Source organism: Tursiops truncatus, chromosome 5 (genome assembly GCF_011762595.2).
Source record: "Tursiops truncatus isolate mTurTru1 chromosome 5, mTurTru1.mat.Y, whole genome shotgun sequence".
NCBI lineage: Eukaryota > Metazoa > Chordata > Mammalia > Artiodactyla > Delphinidae > Tursiops > Tursiops truncatus.
The window spans coordinates 74,616,531-74,638,229 of record NC_047038.1 but is presented as its reverse complement, the minus strand read 5'-3'; the positions used below and the strand labels follow the sequence as shown (position 1 = coordinate 74,638,229).

Here is a 21,699-nt window from a genome sequence, read left to right as displayed (position 1 = left end):
TGAGTAATATTCCATTGTATATATGTACCACATCTTCCTTATCCATTCATCTGTCGATGGACATTTAGGTTGTTTCCATGTCCTGGCTAATAGTGCTGCAATGAACATTTCGTTAGGGGCTTCATCATCTCAGAATCCTTAACATCCAGGCTTGTGGACCAGGAAGACAGTATGAAAGATGGGATGGGACATTTCAGAGATAAGTCCTAGAAATGTACATATTATTTTCACACATGTTCCACTGGACGTAATCCAGTCTCATGGCCCTAATCTAACTGCCAAGGATGCTGGCAAATATAGTCTTCCTGTGAGTCCTGGAAGAGGAAGCTATACTGATGAACACCCAAACACTCTCTGCCACAGAGATTAAAGAGATATTACACACAGAATTTCTTTCCCTTGCATATTCCACATCAGAAGTACAACTCTAATTCTGGTCACCAAATTCTAGTATTATTTCAGTGTCTCTGCTCTCACTTTGGATCTAAGGAAAAAGGAACCTGTAGCCTTTTAAAATTTTACTTATTGTTAAGAAGAGAAAATTCTGTAGTAGTCTTGATAGTGCTGATTTAAAGCAAATCCCTCATTTAAAGCCAAAACAAAAGAGCAATGACAAAAGAAAACCTTTAAGACTTTTTTATAAAGCAGTTTTAGGTTCACAGCAAAATTGATGGAAGGTATAGATTTCTAATATACCTCCTGCCCCACACATAACATAACGTCCCCCATTGTCAATATTACCCACCAGAGTGATATATTTGTTATAATTGATGAACCTGCATTGATACATCAGAATCACCCGAAGTCCATAATGTACATTACAGTTCATTCTTGGGTTTGGACAAATGTATGATGACATATGTCCATCATTATGGTACCATTCACAGTATTTTCACTGCCCTAAAAATCCTCTGTGGTCTGCCTATTCATTCCTCTCCCCTGCCAACCCCTGATCTTTGTACTGTCTCCACTATTCTGCCTTTTCCAGTCTGTCATATAGTTGGGATCATATAGTATGTAGCCTTCTTAGATTGGCTTCTTTCACTTAGTAATATGCATTTAAGGTTTCTCCATGTCTTTCCATGGCTTGATAGCTCATTTCTTTTTAGCACTGAATAATATTTCATTATCTGGATATACCACAGTTTATTTATCCATTCACCTATTGAAGGACATCTTAGTTGCATTCAGCTTCTGGCAATTATTTATTTATTTATTTATTTTGGGCTGCATTGGGTCTTCGTTGCTGTGCACGGGCTTTCTCTAGTTGCAGTGAGTGGGGGCTACTCTTCGTTGTGGTGCGCAGGCTTCTCATTGCAGTGGCTTCTCTTGTTGTGGAGCATGGGCTCTAGGCGCGTGGGCTTCAGTAGTCATGGCACGCAGGCTCAGTAGTTGTGGCCTGCGGGCTCTAGAGCGCAGGCCTCAGCAGCTGTGGCACACGGGCTTAGTTGCTCCGTGGCATGTGGGATCTTCCCAGAACAGGGATCAAACCCGTGTTCCCCCTGCATTGGCAGGTGGATTCTTAACCACTGTGCCACCAGTGAAGTCCCCAACTTTTGGCAATTATGAGTAAAGTTGCTATAAACGTCTGTGTGCAGGTTTTTGTGTGGACATGTTTTCAACACCTCTGGGTAAATATCAAGAAGCTTGATAGCTGGATCAAATGATAAGAGTATGTTTAGTTTTGTAAAAAAAAAAAAAACAAACGGCCAAACTGTCTTCCAAAGTGCCTGTACCATTTTGCATTCTCATCAGCAACGAACGAGAGTTCCTGTTTCTCCAGTCCTCTCCAGCATTTGGTGTTATCAGTGTTCCAGATATTGGCCATTCTAATAGGTGTGTAGTGGCCTCTCATTGTTTTAATTTTGTTTTCCTGTTGACATAGATGTGGAGCATCCTTTCATATGCTTATTTATCATCTGTATATCTTCTTTGGTGAGGTGTCTGTTAAGACCTTTCGCCCATTTTTTAAATCAGGTTGTTTTCTTATTGTGGAGTTTTTAGAGTTTTGTATATTTCAAATAACAGTCCAGTTCAGATACGACTTTTGCAAATATTTTCTCCCAGTCTCTGCTAAGGAGATAGGTTCCTAGAGACAACTGTTACAGGGGTTTTCTGATCACCAGAGTAGGGGATACTAGGGCACAATTGGAACGTTAGTTCCAGATTCCCCAGTTTCTGGATTGCAGCGGAGAAAGCTGTTCCCTTGGCAGACCAGTTTTGCAAAGTTGTTCGGGGAGTCTTCCTGGTAGCCCAGTCTGGAGCCTCCTCCTTCATCTTTCCATTAAGTTTGTAAAGCACTTAATTCCTCAGATTAAGCTTCTTGCTGCTTAAAATAGCTAAAGGGCTTTCTGTTTATGAGATTGAATCACAGCTGGTATGACTGTTAGGTGAAAAATGCAGGCCATTGAACACTCTGTCACTTCCTGATGGCAAAGCTAACCCAGGTTTTTATGTCTTTCCCTGCCCAATTCTGTTGACAGTAAAGAAAAATGAGGAGGAGAAGGTGGAAGAGTGGAGGAAGAAGAAAAGTAGTTGATAGCTGCACCATTAAGTAGGGCATAGTGCCATCATTGGAACAAAAACTTTTTGAAAATTCTGAAACATATTAAGCCAATGAGATCAAATTGAGGGACATTAATGATAGTGATGCCAAATACTCAATGCAAACAAAATAGGGCTCCCAAAAGCTCTCTGGAGTGACTGTCAGTTCTGAATATCTGGGCCAGTAGAAGGAAAATTGAAGACCTTCAGTTTGAAAACTGAGAGGGCCCTAGACTTGGATTACTGTTCTTGACATTCTCCTCTAGGCTTAATTTTGCTTGGATTACTTGTTATATAAAGTGAGTGGTCTTACTGGACATGTTTCTAATATGTGAAATAAGGACACAGTGTTTTAAAATAGACCCAGGATTTTGTATATATTCAGGTATGGTGAGGCCAACAGATCAGGAGATAATTATTATTATTATTATTATTCACAGGTCTCAAGAGTAGGGGGCATGCCCCACAATGCAGGGCCACACAGGGAAGCACCAGTTGGTCAAGAGGCAGGAGGAGGGAGAGGCTAAGATGGATATGAGCCTTTATGTAGTTTCTGTGGGAAAGACGAGCTAGGCAGGGTAAGCAGACTTAGGATTGGCTAGTTGGAAAAAATTTGGCAGGCTCTGGACCGTAGTGTCTATCTCTAATTGTCTGGTACCAAGCCCAGGGGATGATTTGGGCAGGGGGATAGTGGCTCAGCCCAGTAAAAGAGGTAGTTGAGGGACTGGGCTCTGGATTGGTTGGTTTGCATTTGAGGACTGTGCTTTCTGGTGAGTGTTTGCCGTCTTTGGGAACTAGCTAGCTCAGAGAGGGGCAGTCTCTCTAGGATCAGGAAGACCCCAGATGCCAGAGCTGAATCTAGTAAGTCCCCTACATACAAACCTTCAAGTTGAGAACTTTCAAAGATGCCAAAGTGCCCCTGTGTGCCAGCTGTTGTACTGCACTACTGTACTTTTCAAGGTACTGTACTGTAAGATCAAAAATGTTTTATTTTTTTGTGTTTGTTTTTTATGTATTATTTGTGTGAAAAGTATTATAAACTTATTACTGTACAGTACTATATAACCGATTGTGTTAGTTGGATACCTAGGCTAACTTTGTTGACTTACAAACAAATTGGATTTAATGAATGTGTTCTCAGAATGGAACTTGTTCATATGTAGAGGACTTACTGTACAGAAAACAAGAAAATATAGTTAATACACAGAGAAAGAAGGGGAGTAAATACTTCCAGGTACTTAGAGATACACAGTCAGTAACTTTTAACATACTTGCAGATATGTCAGAACCATTTGGATTTGCTTCATAAACTCAAGTATTCAACAGCTAAATCAAAGTATGTAAATTTTGAGATTTGTTTAACGAAGTTTTAAGGTTCTCTATAGATGAATAACTAGGTAACATTTATGAAAGGCTCATGGTGTGCTAGACACTGCCCTAAGAAATTTACATGTTTACACTTAATCCCGAACAATCCCATGCAAGCAGATTTTAGTTTTGTTCACATTGGGGGAAACTGAAGCTTGGAAAGATTAAATAACTTGCCCAAGTCCACGCCACTAGTAAGTGGGAGCTGGCACTTAAAGCCAGTTCAGTCTGACCTTGGAGTCCATACTCAATCACTCTTTCTCTACCACCTCTCTACCTGCAATACATTTATAACAATTAATTGCATATATTCACAAAGGCTTTGAACTGAAAGTCAGCTTAGCATGACAGTTAAGAGCATGTCAATGGGGATAGTAATAGTGCTAACTTTGTAAAGTTTTTGCAAGGATTAAATTAGTTAACGCACTTAAAACAGCACCTAGCAACATAGTAAGCCCTCAATAAATGTTAGTTATTATGTATTCTCTCCCTTTATTTAAGCCGTATATGAGAATTTGTTGACCCAATGTCTAAATAAACTCTCTATAGCTATGATTGACTTAGTCTTAAACAAAAATTAAGTCAGTAGCTAATTTCTTATACTTTACAATACCCATGATAAAGCAAATACCCGTATAAAAAGAGAAACTGGCATTGTAAAGCCGTTAATAGTTACTCTTTAAAGTGTTTGGTATGTACTAGCATTACATTCATTGCTCTAAATTATTATTGTATATGGGGATGGCCTTAAGAATATAACGATATTCTTATGTAATTTAATTTCTTTTTCTTAACTAGAGAAAAGCGGTTACAGGAATGGAAAGCTCTTAAGAAAAAACAAAAATTTGGGGAATTAAGAGAAATTTCTGGAAATCAGTATGTGAATGAAGTCACAAATGCAGAAAAGGATGTGTGGGTTATAATTCACCTATACAGATCAAGGTAATTACCATAGCTTTTTGCAAAAGGCTAATATACTAATTTTTAATATACGTATTTCTGGTTTTAATGTTGTATAAAGCATATAACAAAGATTAATCAAGAAAAATAAAGTAAATCAACCATACTTCAATTAAAAAAAGAAAAATATGGGCTTCCCTGGTGGCACAGTAGTTAAGAATCCGCCTGCCAGTGTGGGGGACACGGGTTCGAGCCCTGGTCCGGGAAGATCCCACATGCTGCGAAGCAACTAAGCCCGTGCGCCACAACTACTGAGCCTGCATGCCACAACTACTGAAGCCCACGTGCCTAGAGCCCATGCTCCGCAACAAGAGAAGCCACCGAAATGAGAAGCCCAGGCACCACAACGAAGAGTAGCCCCCGCTCGCCACAACTAGAGAAAGCCCACGCACAGCAACAAGGACCCAACACAGCCAAAAATAAATAAAGAAGAATATATGTGTAGAGTCATTGGCTTCAGGGATTAAATTAGGTATTTTAATATATTTTCATGTCTAATTTAAAGAACTTGTTATACTTCTTAGAAAAATAAGTACTCTTTGACAGTTAATTAAAAAAACTTATAGAAAATTTCAAACATACAGAAAAGTAAAAAGAATGATAAAATGAGCACCCTAAATACCAGCCAGGTAGATTCAACAATGAACATTTTGCCATATTTGTATCATTTTGTTTATATGTGTATGTGTGTGTATTTGTAGAACCATTTCAAAATAAATTACACGATGCTTTACTCTGAAGTACCTCAGCATGCATCTTCAAAATATAAGGGCATTTTTCTATATAACCATTTTCTTACCTAATACCCAGGCAGTCCTTACTCAATTTTCTCCAACTGACTTCAAAATCTTTCATAAATACATATATTTCTGAACAAGTGTCCAATCAAGGATCATGCAGTGCATTTAGATATATCAAGTCTCTTAAGTCTCTCTCTTTTTTTTTTTTGGCTGAGCCACATGGCTTGCAGGATCTTAGCTCCATGACCAGATATTGGGGCCACGGCAGAGAAAACACTGAGTCCTAACCCCTGGACTGCTAGGGAATTCAGCTCTTAAGTCTCCTTTAACTGAATAATTCCCTTGCATTCCCTTATTCCCCCAAAACAGATAATTTTAGAGTGCCTAGTTGTATTAAGTATAACCCATATGTCCCCAGGCCTCACCAGCCTGCTGTAACAGTTACCAGGAAGAGTGGACTTTTCCCTAACTCCCGGCCAGAGGAGCTGCTAGCTCCCATAGTTTCACACATCTCTCATGGAAACAGCCCCTCTAGCTTTTGGTCCCAGCCCCTCTGCCTGGGCTTCAAGCCAAATAAGAACAGAGGTCATGACAGTAGCCCTCATGTCCTCATCTCATTCTCTGTATAAAAAGTTCTTCTCTCTTCAGATCCTCAGAGAAATTCTGAACAGAGCAACTTAGGCAAATTAGAACCCTGCTGTTTACCAACTCACCAGTTTCTCAAACAAATTTTAATAGGACACCATGCCCCATAAAAGAAGACATTACTTTTATTGTAACTAAAAAGATTGATAATTAATTTTTGAGTAGTTTAAAGCCTTAAAAAGAATCAATTCCCATTTTACCTATACCACTTATATGGTAAAATCAAGTGTGTAAATGCTGCCGATTTTCATTCTTCACAAATAGGTATGAGGAACACTGACATTTATAATACTGGGATCTGTGTGTGATAAATGTTATATACTGAAGCGATTCACTGAATGTCTTTTCTGAGACCCATTCTGATTAGCAGAATAGATGTTAGTTTTGAATGCTCATACCATAGTATAAAATTTACTTTAATGGTTATATCTAGATAAATAACTAGTTTTGACCAATAATTTTCAAAAATTCATAAAAGAGGTTGAATGTGTTTTAGTCTCATCTAGTCTGTTTCAAACTGTTATGCTTTGATGGACTCAAAGAGTAAGAATCTGTTTTCATAATAGTTTAAGTATTTATGATCTTCTCAGAAAGTTCCTGGGGGGGCAATCTAAGATAGTTACATAAAATATGTGTTTTGGGACTTCCCTGGTGGTCCAGTGGCTAAGAGCACACCCTCCCAACGCAGTGGGCCCGGGTTCGATCCCTGGTCAGGGAACTAGATCCCACATGCTGCAACTAAAAGTCTTCATGCTGCAACTGAAAGATTCCACATGCCACAACGAAGATCCCGCGTGCCGCAACTAAGACCCAGCGCAGCCAAGAAAAAATAACATTAGTTTTCTTGACATTAAGAAAATGTATTAATGTGTTGGTACAAAATTAAGAAAACTAATCTATAATCAAAGTTATAAAACAGAAAACAATTATTTGTGTTACACATGTTCTTTAGAAAAGTCTAGTTTTTAATAACTTTTTAATAATGTAAAGTATAACTGATAAATTTGTGTTTCTAGCTGCCTTCTAAAAATTTTACAGGAGGGTAAGAGTTTGTTTTTTAACTAGATTCCTAAGTTCTGTAATTTTAATGTCTCTTTGCCATTAAGTTTATAGGCTCAGCCTGCTTAGGTTACCTTAAAGGGATCTAGTTCACTCTGGGCCAGTGAACCTAGTGGCTTAACTTCAAGTCAGCCTTGTTTTCGATTTTATTCAATCTTACCCCTGTGTCCAAGTTCTAATTTGGGGCTTCTACATTATTCCCGTACCCAACTGTATATTTTGAACCTCAAATATCATAACTAGGCCCTTAACTTGTTTTTGGATGTCAGAGGTCTCCCTTAGTTTTTACAGATCTTCTGAGGTTCAATTTTGGCCCTTGAACCCCAACACCAAGTCTTTTCCCTACCGCTTGCTGTCAGAACTGCCTTCAGGTAGCCACTTTCTCCCTGCACTGCAGTCTATTGTGCCGTACTCTCCTAATTCTGTACTTTTCACTGCTACCACCAATGCCCACCTGCCTTCTGCCATTAACACCACCCACCCCATAAGTGGGTCATACCACCGACTCAGCTCTCATTGTGATAGTAATCATAAAATTCTTCTAAATTAGATATTTGTGGGTGCATTTCACCTATTTGAGGGAAACTGAAGCTTATAAAGTATTTATGTCATTGCTTTGTGTGGAAAACTGATTTAAGTTAGGCAGTACATGTTTTTCTAATATTACCTTTAGTATGCTATCCACTAAAATAAAGCAGTATCTAGATTTGTAGCAGGTTATACTTATCAGGATATATATGTATACATATATTCTGAAATGTAAATTAAACATATAATGCATTTAATTTGTTTTTCTCTTAGCTTTTTGTTACATAAATTGATATATAACATCTCTTAGTGTTAAGCTGATTTCTGAGGATTTTGTAGATGCTGGAGGTGCAAAGGCATATAAGGCATCTATCTCTCCCATTAAAGAAATTTCAGTAGAGGGAGACAATTAGATGTAATAATAATGTCTTTTAGGTGCTATGATTGAATTCTATACAGAGTAGAGTAAAGGCACTGAAGAGGGAGTAGTAAGTTCAACTCTTGGAGGGTGGAAGTACAGGACTTTCTGTGAAATAATTCTTGGTCTTGGCCTCAAAAATTAGGAAAAGATTCCCCGAGTTTACAGAGTTGGAGGAAGTAGACAGACTGAATGGGGTATTTCCGATGGGGTATGCAGCTTGAACAAAGGTACAGAAATAAGAGGGATCATCTTGCTTTAGAGGACCTTGAGTAATATGGTGGCAGGCAGACAATAATGCTGGAGAGATAGGCAGGAGCCAGACCACAGAGAACCTTGAAAGCTACCCTGAGGAGCCCAGACTTATCCTGAAGGCAGTGAGGAGCCATTGGAGGATTTTACAATCAAGGGAAGGGCATTTGTTGCATGATGAGATTTTCCTGCTGAGCCAACTTTTTCAGTAGGGTCTAGGATGGGTTTGGGGAACCATGACTGGAAACGCAGAGACCACTTAGGACAATCTGAAGTTGCTCAGATGAGACAGGAAAGGAGGAAAGCAGTAGAGAAAGAGAGGAGAGGATAGGTATAAGATAAGGAGGTAGAATCAATATAACTTGATTACTTATTAGATATTGTAGAGGAAAGGGAGATTTTTTGGCCTGAGTGCACTGAGAAAATACAGATGTATTATGGTACAATGTATTATGGTATAGTTTAGATGAGAAAAGCTATAGATGAGCAGCTCATGAGCCAATATCAAAGATTACTAAATTAATGTATGTTTATATATGTCAGATGAAAATAAAATATTTAAGTTAAAATTATTTTTGTGTGATTCCCTGCTTTGACTTTTTCACCTTTGGTCCCGCTTTATCCATTTCTCCCACCTCTGGCAGCCACCAGTCTGTGCCCTGTATCTATGAGCTTTTTTTTTCTTTCTTTCTAGCTTCCACATATAAGAGATATCATATGGCATTTGCTTTTCTCTGTCTAACTTATTTCACTTGTCATAATACCCTTTAGGTACATTCGTGTTGTCCCAAAAGGCAAATTTTTGTTCTTTTTTATGGCTGAATAATATTCCATTGTATATATACCACAATTTCTTTGTCCATTCATCCATTGATGGACATTTAGGTTGTTTCCATATCTTGGCTATTGTAAATAATGCTGCAATGAATATGGGGGTGCATGTATCTTCTCGAGTTAGTGGTTTTTTTCTCCAGATAAATAACCAAAGGTAGAATTGCTAGATCATATGGTAGTTCTATTTTTAATTTTTTGAGGAACCTCTATACTGTTTTCCATAGTGGCTGTACCAGTTTACATTCCCACCAACAGTGCACAAGAATTCTCTTTTCTCCATGTCCTTGCCAACATGTTATTTCCTGTCCTTCTGATAATAGCCATTTTAACAGGTGTGAGGTGATATCTCACTGTGGTTTTGACTTGCATTTCCCTGATGATTAATAATGTTGAGTATATTTTCATGTACCTGTTGGCCGTCTGTATGTCTTCTTTGGAAAAATGTGTATTCAGATCTTCTGCCCATTTTTAAATCAGATTGTTTTTTTGATATTGAGTTATATGAGTTCTTTATATATTTTGATATTAGCTCCTTATCAGACATATGATTTGCAAATATTTTCTCCCATTCAGTAGGTTGACTTTCATTTTATTGATAGTTTCTTTTGGTGTGCAGAAGCTTTTTAGTATAATGTAGTCTCATTTACTTTTGCTTTCATTGCTTTTGCTTTTGGTGTCAGATTCAAAAAATCATTACCAAGACCTACGTCATTGCTTATGTTCTCTTCTAGGAGTTCTGTGGTTTCAGGTCTTACATTCAAGTCTTTAATCCAATTTGAGTTAATTTTTGTGTATGGTATAAGATAGGGATCAAGTTTCATTTTTCTGCATGTGGCTGTCCAGTTTTCCCAACACCATTTATTAAAGAGACTGTCCTTTCCCCATTGTATATTCTTGCCTTCTTTGTCATAAATTAACCATATAAGGTGTGGGTTTATTTCTGGGCTCCCTATGCTGTTCCATTGATCTTTGTGTCTATTTTTATGCAAATGCCATAATATTTTAATTACTATACCTTTATAAGACAGTTTGAAATCAGGAAGCAAGATGCCTCCAGCTTTGTTCTTTCTCAAGATTGCTTTGGCTATTTGGATTTTTTGTGATTCTATTCAAATTTTAGGATTATTTGTTCTCTTTCTGTGAAAAATTCCATTGGCATTTTGATAAGGATTGCATCGAATCTGTAGATTGCTTTGGGTGCTATGAACATTTTAACAAAAATAATTCCAATCCATGAGCACAAAGTATCTTTCATGTTTGTTTCTTTTTCAATTTCTTTCATTAATGTCTTGTAATTTTCAATATGCAGATCTTTCACATCCTTGGGTAAGTTTATTCCTGGGTATTTTATTCTTTCTGATGCAATTATAAATGGGATTGTTTTCTTTATTTCTCCTTCTGATAGTTCATGATTAGTGTATAGAAACACAGCTGGTTTTTGTGGATTGATTTTTTTTTTATCTTGCAACTTTACTGAATTCTTTATTCAGTTTTTTTTTTTTGATGGCGTCTTTAGGGTTTTCTACATATAATATCATGTCATCTGCAAATAGTGACAATTTTACTTCTTCATTTCCTATTTGGATGCCATTTATTTATTTATTTATGTATCTTGCCTAATTGCTCTGGCTAGGACTTACAATATTATGTTGAATAAAAGCAGTAAGAGTGGGCAATCTTGTCTTGTTCCTCATCTTGAGGAAAGGCTTTCAGCTTTTCACTGTTGAGTATGACATAAGCTGTGGGCTGGTCATATATGGCCTTTATTATGTTGAGATACATTCCCTCTATACCCACTTTGTTGAGATTTTTTTTTTTTTAATTTGTGAAACAAGTTTAGCAAAATATATTGAGGATAAAAGCCAGAAACTGATAAAGAAAAGCCAAATTAAAAAATATACAAGTCTTCCCCCAAATATTGATAAGACCTAGCGCATTACCATTGATTTCAGTTTTCAGGGTTTGTTTAAAAATGGAGCAAGAACTCAAAAGTACATGTGAAGCAATTTGAGTGCAGAAATCCTTATTCTTCCTCTATCATTTATGTTTGTCTGGCCTACAATGAACTAAACTGCAATTTTTTTCTTAGTGGTTCAGCTTTATCAAGTTTTTCCAAAGCATGCATTTGATTTTCTTAAGAACTACAATGATTTTTGTTGTCCTATTTTTATTTATTTGTTAATTATAATAAAATGTGCAATGGGCATAAATAGGTGTAGAGGGAAAAAACAGACAAAAGTCCAGAGGGGTTACCACCTGCCTGGGGCATGCAGTATGCCCTGGCATGAGCCACTCAGTTAAAAGAGCTTCGACTTCAACTATAGGTGTGACAGGTTTTAGGAGTTGAGAATACAAAGGGGAATAAGATGCTTTTATGGTATAGTACAGGAGGCCAATTAAACATTATATATATATTTTGAAAGGACGTATAAAGTGTAGTACAAGAGAAAAAAGTACTAATTTTGTCTGTTTAAAGAACTTTTCCCTAATTAACATCAGTTCACACAAATATTTCTTTACACTGTTGTTTCAAATATGCTCTATATGAATGATGAGAAAATGCATACAAAGGAGAAATACATGTATCAAATTCAGTGTTTTTTTTTTTTAAAGAAAATACTGATAAAGATCAGATTTTTTTGTTTGTTTGTTTGAGGGAGGAGGGGAGATGAAGTTCATCCGCTGTTGATATCAGAATGGGTGAGACTGCCCAGTGAATGTGTCTAGAATTAGAAAAGGGTCTAGGACATAATTACAAGCAATATCTACATTTGAGGTATAGACAGAAGAAGGAAGTCAAAGGAGTAAAAAGGAAATTAATAGAAAGTGTTATCACAGAAGTCAAAAAAGGAGAACTCTTTAACAAGGGAAGTGAACAGAACATAGAGATTTTTTTTACCTTTTTCATCTAGGCTGTGACCAGAAGGAGAGAGAGTAGTTTATTAGAGGGAGAGTTAAAAGGGACTTTTTAAAAAATTTAGTAATTTTATGTAAAGTGGAGAAGGAAAGGTTAAGAAAACAGGAAGAGAGGGAAGCAGAATAACAAATAAAGGCCCCATAGGAAATGGAAAGAGTGTGGGATAAAGCAGAGGATTAGCTTTGAAAGTATTTGATAAATCTGTGAGTGAGTGATAGACTGAGAGAAAAGGGACTAATTAACGTGTGAGTGTAATGAGAGTTAAATGATAGAGCAGGAAGAATTGTAGGTTTTGGTTACATTTCCAATCAATTTTAAATTTCTGATGAAGAATAGTTCTGGATGATGGGGAACAGGATGTGGCATGTCAAAGAGAAGGATGGATGAAGTTTGTTAGAGTAAAGGAATTCAAGGAAGCTTGAAATAACTTCAGATGTGATGATCTCATGTGGAAATAAACCCTTGATGAAGAGTTGGGATCCCCTTGTTTCAATTCAGAGCTGCTAAGGAGTCCCTAGATATGTCCTGTTTTTTTCTTTTCTTTTTTCTTTCTTTCTCCTCCCCCCCCCCCACTGCCCCCCAACCCCCTCCATGTGCTATAAACTAGGAACTGGCTCGATTAAATTGATGCTAAGTCAGATGTGGTTAGCTTCAGTTAGGCAGCAAATTCCCGTGGTAGCAAGCTTCATTCCCAGGCTATGACGGTGTTTGTAATAAAAATGAGAGAACTTGTGACTTCCCTGGTGGTCCAGTAGCTAAGGCTCCGTGCTCCCAATGCAGGGGGCCCGGGTTCAATCCCTGGTCAGGGAACTAGATCCCACAAGATGCAACTAAAGAGTCCACAGGATGCAACTAAAAATTCCACAAGGTACAACTAAAGCTCCCACAAGACGCAACTAAATATCCCACAAGACGCAACTAAATATCCCACAAGACGCGACTAAAGAAACTGCATGCCGCAACTAAAAGATCCCTCATGCTGCAACGAAGATCCTGCGTGCCACAACTAAGACCCAGTGCAGGCAAATAAATAAATAAATATATTTTTTTAAAAATCAGAGAACTCTATAGTTCATCCTTACTAAAGGTAAAAATAGAGGATAGCAATTGATATGCTCTTATATTAAAAGAATATCTAAAGATATATTTTTGTCATGGAGATGTTTCACTTATTTTATTAGATTGAGATGAGTAGTCTTGTTTTTTAACAACGTTGTGTGTACTGTTTCTCTGTTTAGCATCCCAATGTGTTCGTTGGTTAACCAGCATCTTAGTCTCCTAGCAAGAAAGTTTCCTGAAACTAAATTTGTTAAAGCCATTGTGAATAGCTGTATTCAACACTACCATGACAATTGTTTACCAACAATTTTTGTTTATAAAAATGGTCAGATAGAAGGCAAATTCATTGGAATTATAGAATGTGGAGGGATAAATCTCAAGCTAGAAGGTAATGATGTTACTTTTAAATTCATTTGTAAAAATTCTATAAATTAACATATATCATGAAAGTTTATTTTCATAAAACATAAGGTTTTTCCTCTTATTTCTTATTTTCTCTTACTTCTTTTTCTTCTTAGATGCCTCCAGATTAATTTTCCTACAGTAATACTATCATAACATGCATTTGCTTAAATCCTTAATGGTTCCTTGTTTCAAATAAGTTAAAAATTCAGAATCATATGCTTGAAACTTTCAGCCCATCTATACAATTATACTTCTCAGTGCTTCCTAGTTGCTGCTCCAGCCAGGCTGGTCTTCAACCACTACCCCAGATGCACTTAACTCATTTATGGCTTTATACTTTGTTTCATACTCTTTCCCTATACCCCAAATACCTCACCCTACTTTTTTCTTCCATCCAAACCCTATTCCTTCATGGGTCTCCTAGGTTACCATTTATTCCATTATGTGTTTCTGGACCAATTTCTAATCTGTTTTCATCTTCTCTACTGAATTTCTATAGCATATATTCTCTATACAACTTATTTTCCACTTACCTACATACTGTCAGATTTTGTTGGTTAACCAATTCCCTTTGAGTTTTGTCTCCCTAACAGGTACAAGGACTATGCCTACTACTATTTTCTTTTTGACAGTACACAGCACAGGACTTTATTTTTTACCTTTTTAAATAATGTTTACTTTCTAACCTAGTTCTAAGACCATATTCTTCAGTTAGTCATTTCTTGGAACTGCTTTAATCCTGTATTATTAAAATCTTTCTCTCAGACAATCATATTAAAGCCATTGTGAATAGCTATTTTTAACAGCTTTCCTTTCACTCTCTCATTCCCCTAAAACTGCTTTTGGCCTTACTAAGGCCTCCAGTATTTTGATTGTTCCAGAATTTTCCTTCTCCCAGTCTCTAAGGCCCCTCTTTGTTTTACTACCTTGTTTTTTCAGCTTGTACCTTATCCTCTAAATTTAAAAACTGCATAGAAATACAGACAATAATATAGTAAATATTCATGTAATCATTACCAAAAATAACAAATGTGAACATTTGTTCATGTTTGCTTCAGCTATTTGTTTATTATTGAAAAAAACAGTACAGATATTGTTGAGGTTGCCTGTATTTCCATTCCTAATCCTGTTCCCCTCTCTGCCTCACTAAGCAATCACTATCATGAATAGTGTGTTATCGGGTCCATGCTTTTTAAAATTGTTACATTTGAAAAAAAATTTTTAATTGTAAAATACACATAACATGAAATTTACCATTTTAACCATTTAAAAATATACAGTACAGTATTATTAACTGTAGTTATTGTGGTATACATTACATACCTGGGACTTAATTTATAAATAATGTTATTTTATTTAATCATTTTTAAGTATATCTTTAAGTGACATTAAGTATTGATATATTTTCACTGTTGTGCTGCTATCGTCACCATTATCCATCTCTAGAACTCTTTGCATCTTGCATAACTGCAACTCTATATCCTTAAACAATAACTCCCTATTCTCTGTTCCCTTCAGCCCCTGGCAACCACCATTCTGCTTTCTACCTCTGAATTTGACTCCTCTCAGTGAATCATTCAGTGTTTGTCCTTTTGTGACTGGCTTGTTTCACTTGGCATAATGTCCTCAAGGTTAATCCATGTTGTAGCATGGGTCAGGATTTCCTTCCTTTTTAAGGCTTTACGGCTGAATAATCTTCCATTGTATGTTTTTATAGCACATTTTGTTTACCCATTAATGTGTTGATGGAAAGATTTGTTGCTTCTGTCTTTGGCCGTTGTGAATAATGCTGCTATGAACATGGACGTGCAAATAACCTGTTCTAGTCCCTGTTTTCAGTTCTTTTGAATGTATACTCAGAAGTAGAGATGCTAGATCATATGATAATTCTACTTTAATTTTCTGAGCGACAGCATACTGTTTTCCATAGGGGCTTCACCATATTGCACTCCCACCAACAGTACACAGGAGTTCTAATTTCTCTGCATCCACACCAACACCTGTTATGTTCTGTTTTGTTTTTTAAAATAGTAACCATCCTAATGTATGTGATGTGTTTTTCCCCCACTGGCTTTTAATATTTCCAGTGTCATTTTTCAGGATTAAAAAAAATGCTTCAATCTGTTTCTGAAATTTCTACTATGTTCCACTGGTCTGTTTGTCTATCCCTGAATCAATATAGCACTGTGTTAATTACTGTACCTTTGTAACAATCTAGTTGTCTCTAGTAGGGCAAGTCTTTTTCAAAATTTTATATAAATGTTGGAATTAGTCAAGTTCTGTGAGAAATACTGTTGGTTAGTTATTAGAATTATATTTATAGATTAATTGTTGGAGACTTGATATCCTAATAATAGTGAATGTTCCTATCCATGAATAAGATATAGCATGTCACTTATTTTGGTCTTCTTTCATTTTTTGGTAGTTTTCCTCATAAATATAATATATTTACAGTTGGCCCTTGAACAACACAGGGGTTAGGAGCACTGACCCCATGCAGTCGAAAATCCACACATAACTTTACAGTTGGCCCTCCATATTTGCGGTTCTGCCTCTGTGGATTCAACCAACCATGGATCATGTAGTACTATAATATACATTTACTGAAAAAAACCCACATATAAGTGAACCCCTGCAGTTCAAACCTGTGTTGTTCAAGGGTCAATTGTATTACTTTTCATAATGTAATATATTTTGTAATTTTCCTCATAAGTGTATTTTGTAATTTTCCTCACAAATGGTCTGTTCATTTATACAGTGCTTAGGAATAAATTTAACAAATAAGGAATTTGCAGGGTTGGGGGATTTTGGTTATCAGTTCAATTCTTTTCAGTTTCCCTGTTGAATATGTTTTCGTAATTCACATTTTTGTTGAAATTTTCCCACTAAAATTTTCAAATGTATTGGCATACTTTTTTTCTCATAGTAGTCTCATGGCTTTAAAATCTTTATCTTGGTTATTCCCCATGTAAAATCTTTATATTATTTGGTTTCTTTCCTTTACTTGTGATCATTTTTGCCCAAATTGTGTCTATTAGTCTCTTCAAAGAATCAACTTTTGATTTTGTTGGTCACCTCTACTGATTTTGTTTTTCTACTTTTGCTAAAGTCTTTCCTTCATTATATGCCTCATTCTGCTTTCTTTGGGTTTACTTTATTTTTTTCCTAACTTCTTGATTTGTACTTTCAAAGCACTATTTTCAGTCATTTTAAAATAAACATTTTAACCATAATTTCTCCCTTTAAGTATAACTTTGCTGTATCCAATGTGTATCTTGATATTGTAGTACTTTCATTGTAATCTAGTTCTAAATATGTCATCATTTCCACATTAATTTTCTTAGAGTCAACTTCTGTTTCATATAGATGTTCCAAGATTTTTATCTGATTTATTGATGGATTATTTATTGCAGAACTTGAATGGAAGCTAGCAGAAGTTGGAGCAATACAGACTGATTTGGAAGAAAACCCCAAAAGAGTCATTGTAGATGTGATGGTATCTTCAATTAGAAACACTTCTATTTATGATGATACTAATAGCTCAAACAGTGATAATGATGATACCAAATAGAAATATTTAATAAATAGCTTTAAAGTGTTTATATATGGAATATTTTATTTGCCACTGCCTTTATAATCAAAGATCAGAAAATTCATAAATAAATTTCTTTTTATATTAGAATTATAGCTTATATGTCATTATAAAAACTTTCAGGTATTTTAGAATATTCATTGCCTCCAACAAAACTAGAATTTGTACTGAACCCTTAATATTTGTTTGTGATTTATCTTTTTTCGGATCCTTATTGGACAAAAACAAAAATATTACAAGTCCTCTGTGTTGCCTGCTCACTTCCAAAGAGGCCTGTGGATAAAAATGATGAAAGAGAACCATGAAATTTCATTTAATTTACTTCAATCAATATTAAAGTCTATTATTTAGGGGCTTTGAATGAAAATACTTAAATTTATGACCATATGACTTTTGTTCGAAATCTCTTACCTATTAAAAAAAAATAACCAATCAATAGAAAAAATGCAATTTAAAGGCTCTGAAAAGTACACAAGAAACTTCTGCACTCATTGTTGTAGTTTTTAATAGTTGTTCTATTATTAAGTTAGAAAATATTGATTTACTAAGTATACTGACAGTTAGGCAACAGAATTATTAGAACTGTATGACATTGTAAGTCATACAATGTAAGTTTCTAAATCATGAAGAGAAGTGAGAAAAATATATTATGAGGCTTATGTATGTTTTAATAGTAATCACAGAAGAATTCATCATGAGAAAATATGTAATACGAGGACACTGAAGAAGACCTGCAGGATGTCTTATCTTGGCTTAATAATTAACACCACTTTTAGAGAAAATGGTGTTAAATCCAGCATGTAATAATAGTTCAATAACAGATTTTATTCTTCTACTATTTTTGTATTGATGACCCATCATTCTGATTATGGATATTCACTGATGTCTGTGAGAGGATCTAGACTTTAAATGATTAGATTACAAAAATAAATTGGTGAGAATTGAGGCAGTTTAACACGGAATCAGAAAAGGCTCTTTGCTCTTCTTGGGGGTGAGTTGGGATCACAGAGGCTGCAGAGAATGATGAAGTAGAAGGAAAGTTAAATACAGATTGAGTAAGGTAATGATAATTTATTTCACCAGATAAGGTAAAATCAAATGATCTAACTTTGGAAAGAATCAGGAAGACCCCTTCTGAGATAACAAAGAAAGGTTTTGAAAATATATATATTGGGATGAAGGGAAGGAAAGTTGGGAGTTGCACATAGTGGTCTTTATTATAGCTTTATGCACACATATCAGAGACATAATTACCTATAAGATCCAACTCCTGAAATTCTCTAACAAATGGATGGAAAAATTCCCATTGAGGATAAAAACAGTTGTGGAAATTAAGGGAAAAGCCATATTATCATAAAGTTAAAATGTAACTTTAGTGCCATCTAATATATATAAGTATAAACATTATTTCCCTTCCAATTGAAACTAAATGCAAAAGGTTCCCCTAAATGTAAATCTTGTTTTAGTAAATCCATATTTGCCTATTTCCTTTTTTAAGTAAAAATTAACAGAGGAAGTACTAAAAGTATTTAAGATGTCTGAATAAAAAGATCCATATTTCTTTTAACTCTTAAATCCACCAGGTGGCAGTAGTTTTTACATAAAGCATAGTTCATGAAAACTTTAACATTTGTAAAATTCATAAAATTATAGCATGTTAGAGGTGGCTGGTTTTGATTCCAGCCTCAGCCTTTTTCAAGTAACGCACACACACACACAAATACATTCTTCTAGCAAGTACTCGTGCTTACCAATACAGGTCAGTACTATTTCATACCCTACTTCATTTATACATTCTCACTTAAGTAGGGTATAAATAATTGTTAGAATGTGGGGGAATTATTTAATATTTAATATTGTGCTTCCCATTTTATTGAATGAATTTTTATTTGCTTGGATACAAACTTAAAAGGTTTTTTGAAATTGCCAATATTCAAACATTTTGACCTACAAAAATGGATATTTCATATAGCCAACCTAATATTTTTCTCTATTCCTTGCTGCCAACCATGCTGTACTGAAACTCCCTTCCCTACTTTATAGTGTCTCTTATTGGTCAAAGTGTGGTCCTAGAATCAGCAGCAGCCCCAGGGAGCTTGTTAGAAATGCAGTCTCTGGCCCCATCCCAGACTAGCTGAATTGGAATTTTTGTGTTAATGAGATCCTCAGTTGATTAAGCTGCACTAGTTAGCAAGTCCCCTAAAGACATCTTGAACATATTCTTTAACTCTTCTCTCACACTTTTGGTTATGAAAAGTCTGTCTGGTTTAAAACTCCAATCTCAGGTCCCAGGCAAGTGCTCTCTGGCTGAACTTGTGACTCAGGAACTCTGAAGATGGAAGGTGGAGTTTGTTTTTAGCCAATTACTTCCCTCTCTTTTCAAGGTCCATTCTCTGTGGTTTGGGGACTGGGAGGGAGATTAAGGAAGAAAGGGATACGTTTCTCTTAACTGGGTAAATACAATCCATATTGCATCAAAATGTTCACTCTTTAATGGGCACATTGAGTTCTAGAAACTCAGAGGCAGCCTCTCCACTGCATGGTTCCTTGATATGGGCGATCCGTTCTTTCTGCAGCTCTTTCTCTTTTGATCTCTCTCAGTTCCCACTCCCAGAAGTATACCAGCCTCTTGCTGCTAGAATTTCTTTTCCCCTTAGGTGTCAAGGTGTTTCAAACCCGGAGGGCACTTTCTCAGCAGCACTGATGGACCCTGTAGAAATTTACATATCCTTGCCATGGCAAATTGTAGGAGTTACATTATTTAAGCCCACTTCCTGGCTAGCTGTTTCTCTCCAAGTCTCTATCCTCCTGTTCATGTAGTTGGATGCAGAGCGTATCAACAATCTGCAAGAGATGAGATTCCAGTCTCTTCTTACAGTCACTGCAGTTTCTCTAGCTGATTCTGTTGGAGCCTCGTTCACATAACTTAGAGTAGGGTGGGGAATAAATGAGAAATGAAAAGCCACAGTGCTCTCCAGGAACCTCGTAAGACATGGCTCCAATGACTCTCTCATCCTCTTCTTCTCATGTGTTCTGCTTATAGGCCTGAAAGTGGGAGTGTTAGGTCCAGTTTTGTCCAGCTTGTAGTCTTGGCTGAAGGAGAAAGTATCTGGGTCCAAATGTAAGCAGCTATTTAGAGGGTGAGTACTTCATGTTCTTTGTTGCCTATTTTGGACCTCATTCAGCAGCCTCTCATACAGGTGTTAGCTGTGTCTATTATAGTGTTATATATTCTTGTGGGTCTTCAAATACTCAATTACTAACACAGTACTAGTGTTTCACTAACCGTTTTCAGTTTACCTCTCCTTTGTACTTTAATATACATTGCTTAAGTTTACCTCCTGACAAGACTATAATCTGCCTACAATCATAATTTGGAACATAAGAATGATCCTAAAAATCTTCTAGCATGTTTTAACTTTCATCTCATTCATTCATTCATTCATTCAATCATTCATTTAACTCAAGCATTGAAATGGATGCTGCATGTACAGTGGTGAAAAAAACACATGGTTCTTGCCTCCTGGAATTTACCATGTAGTGGTGTCAAGGGGAAGCTAGTTAATAGATAAGAAAACAAATATCAAAAAAAGCGCAGTAATAGAGAATAACTGTGGGTACTGTGTGGGGGGGGCAGGTGAGAGGTAGGAGGGAGACCTCTTAAATAGGGTAGTTAGATCTCTGAGACATGAAGATTGAGGAGGAACCAGCCAGGAGAAAAGGTAGGAGGGTGGTCCAGGCAAGGGCACAGCATGTACCAAAGTCTGAGAATACAGAGAGATTAGCAAGGAACTGGAAGTGTTACAGGAAAAGAAGAAAATGGTAGGACATGAGGTTGGAGAGGTAGCAGGGGCTAGATCAAAGAGGTTATTATGGCCACAATTAGGAATTTGGATATAATGGGAAACAATAAGGGTTTTAAGTAGGAACATGTGATTTTACTTATATTTTTAAAAGAATATTCTTACTGCTCTGTGGAGAACAGATTGAAGGGAGCATCTAAGATATTTGAGATAGTCAAGAGGAGACATCAGATAGTCAATTGGATATGTGTTTGGAACCCAAAGGAGAGGTGTAGGTTGGAGTTGCAAATCTATGAGTTGTTTCAATCATTCCTAGGGTTTCAACAACAAATCATAAAAATCTAAAACCACCCATCCTTATCACCTAACCTTTCTGCAGTAGTTTGTAATTTACACTTGATCATCACAATTCTGAGATGCTTTTCTTCTCACTTTACAGATAAATACCCTGATGCTCAGAGAAATTACTTAACTTGCTCAGTGTCTCTTAGTAAGTATTAGTCAGGATTTAAGCCTAGACTTTTGATTACAGTCTGTAATACCACCTCATATTATTGACTTCCCACTATTTTAAA

At 36.2% G+C, this 21,699-nt stretch overlaps 1 protein-coding gene across 1 annotated transcript in view; it reads left to right on the top strand.

The window, feature by feature from the left end:
• The window catches only part of PDCL2 (phosducin like 2), a 47,480-nt gene extending 30,114 nt beyond the window's left edge, over positions 1-17,366 (top strand). Inside the window, exons 4-6 of the mRNA XM_019928034.2 lie at positions 4,711-4,854; positions 13,504-13,712; positions 17,143-17,366. Of these exons, the coding sequence (XP_019783593.1) occupies positions 4,711-4,854; positions 13,504-13,712; positions 17,143-17,300 (511 nt within the window). The 3' untranslated portion in view covers positions 17,301-17,366. The remainder of the gene's footprint in view (positions 1-4,710; positions 4,855-13,503; positions 13,713-17,142) is intronic.
• Positions 17,367-21,699: the final 4,333 nt, after the last annotated feature.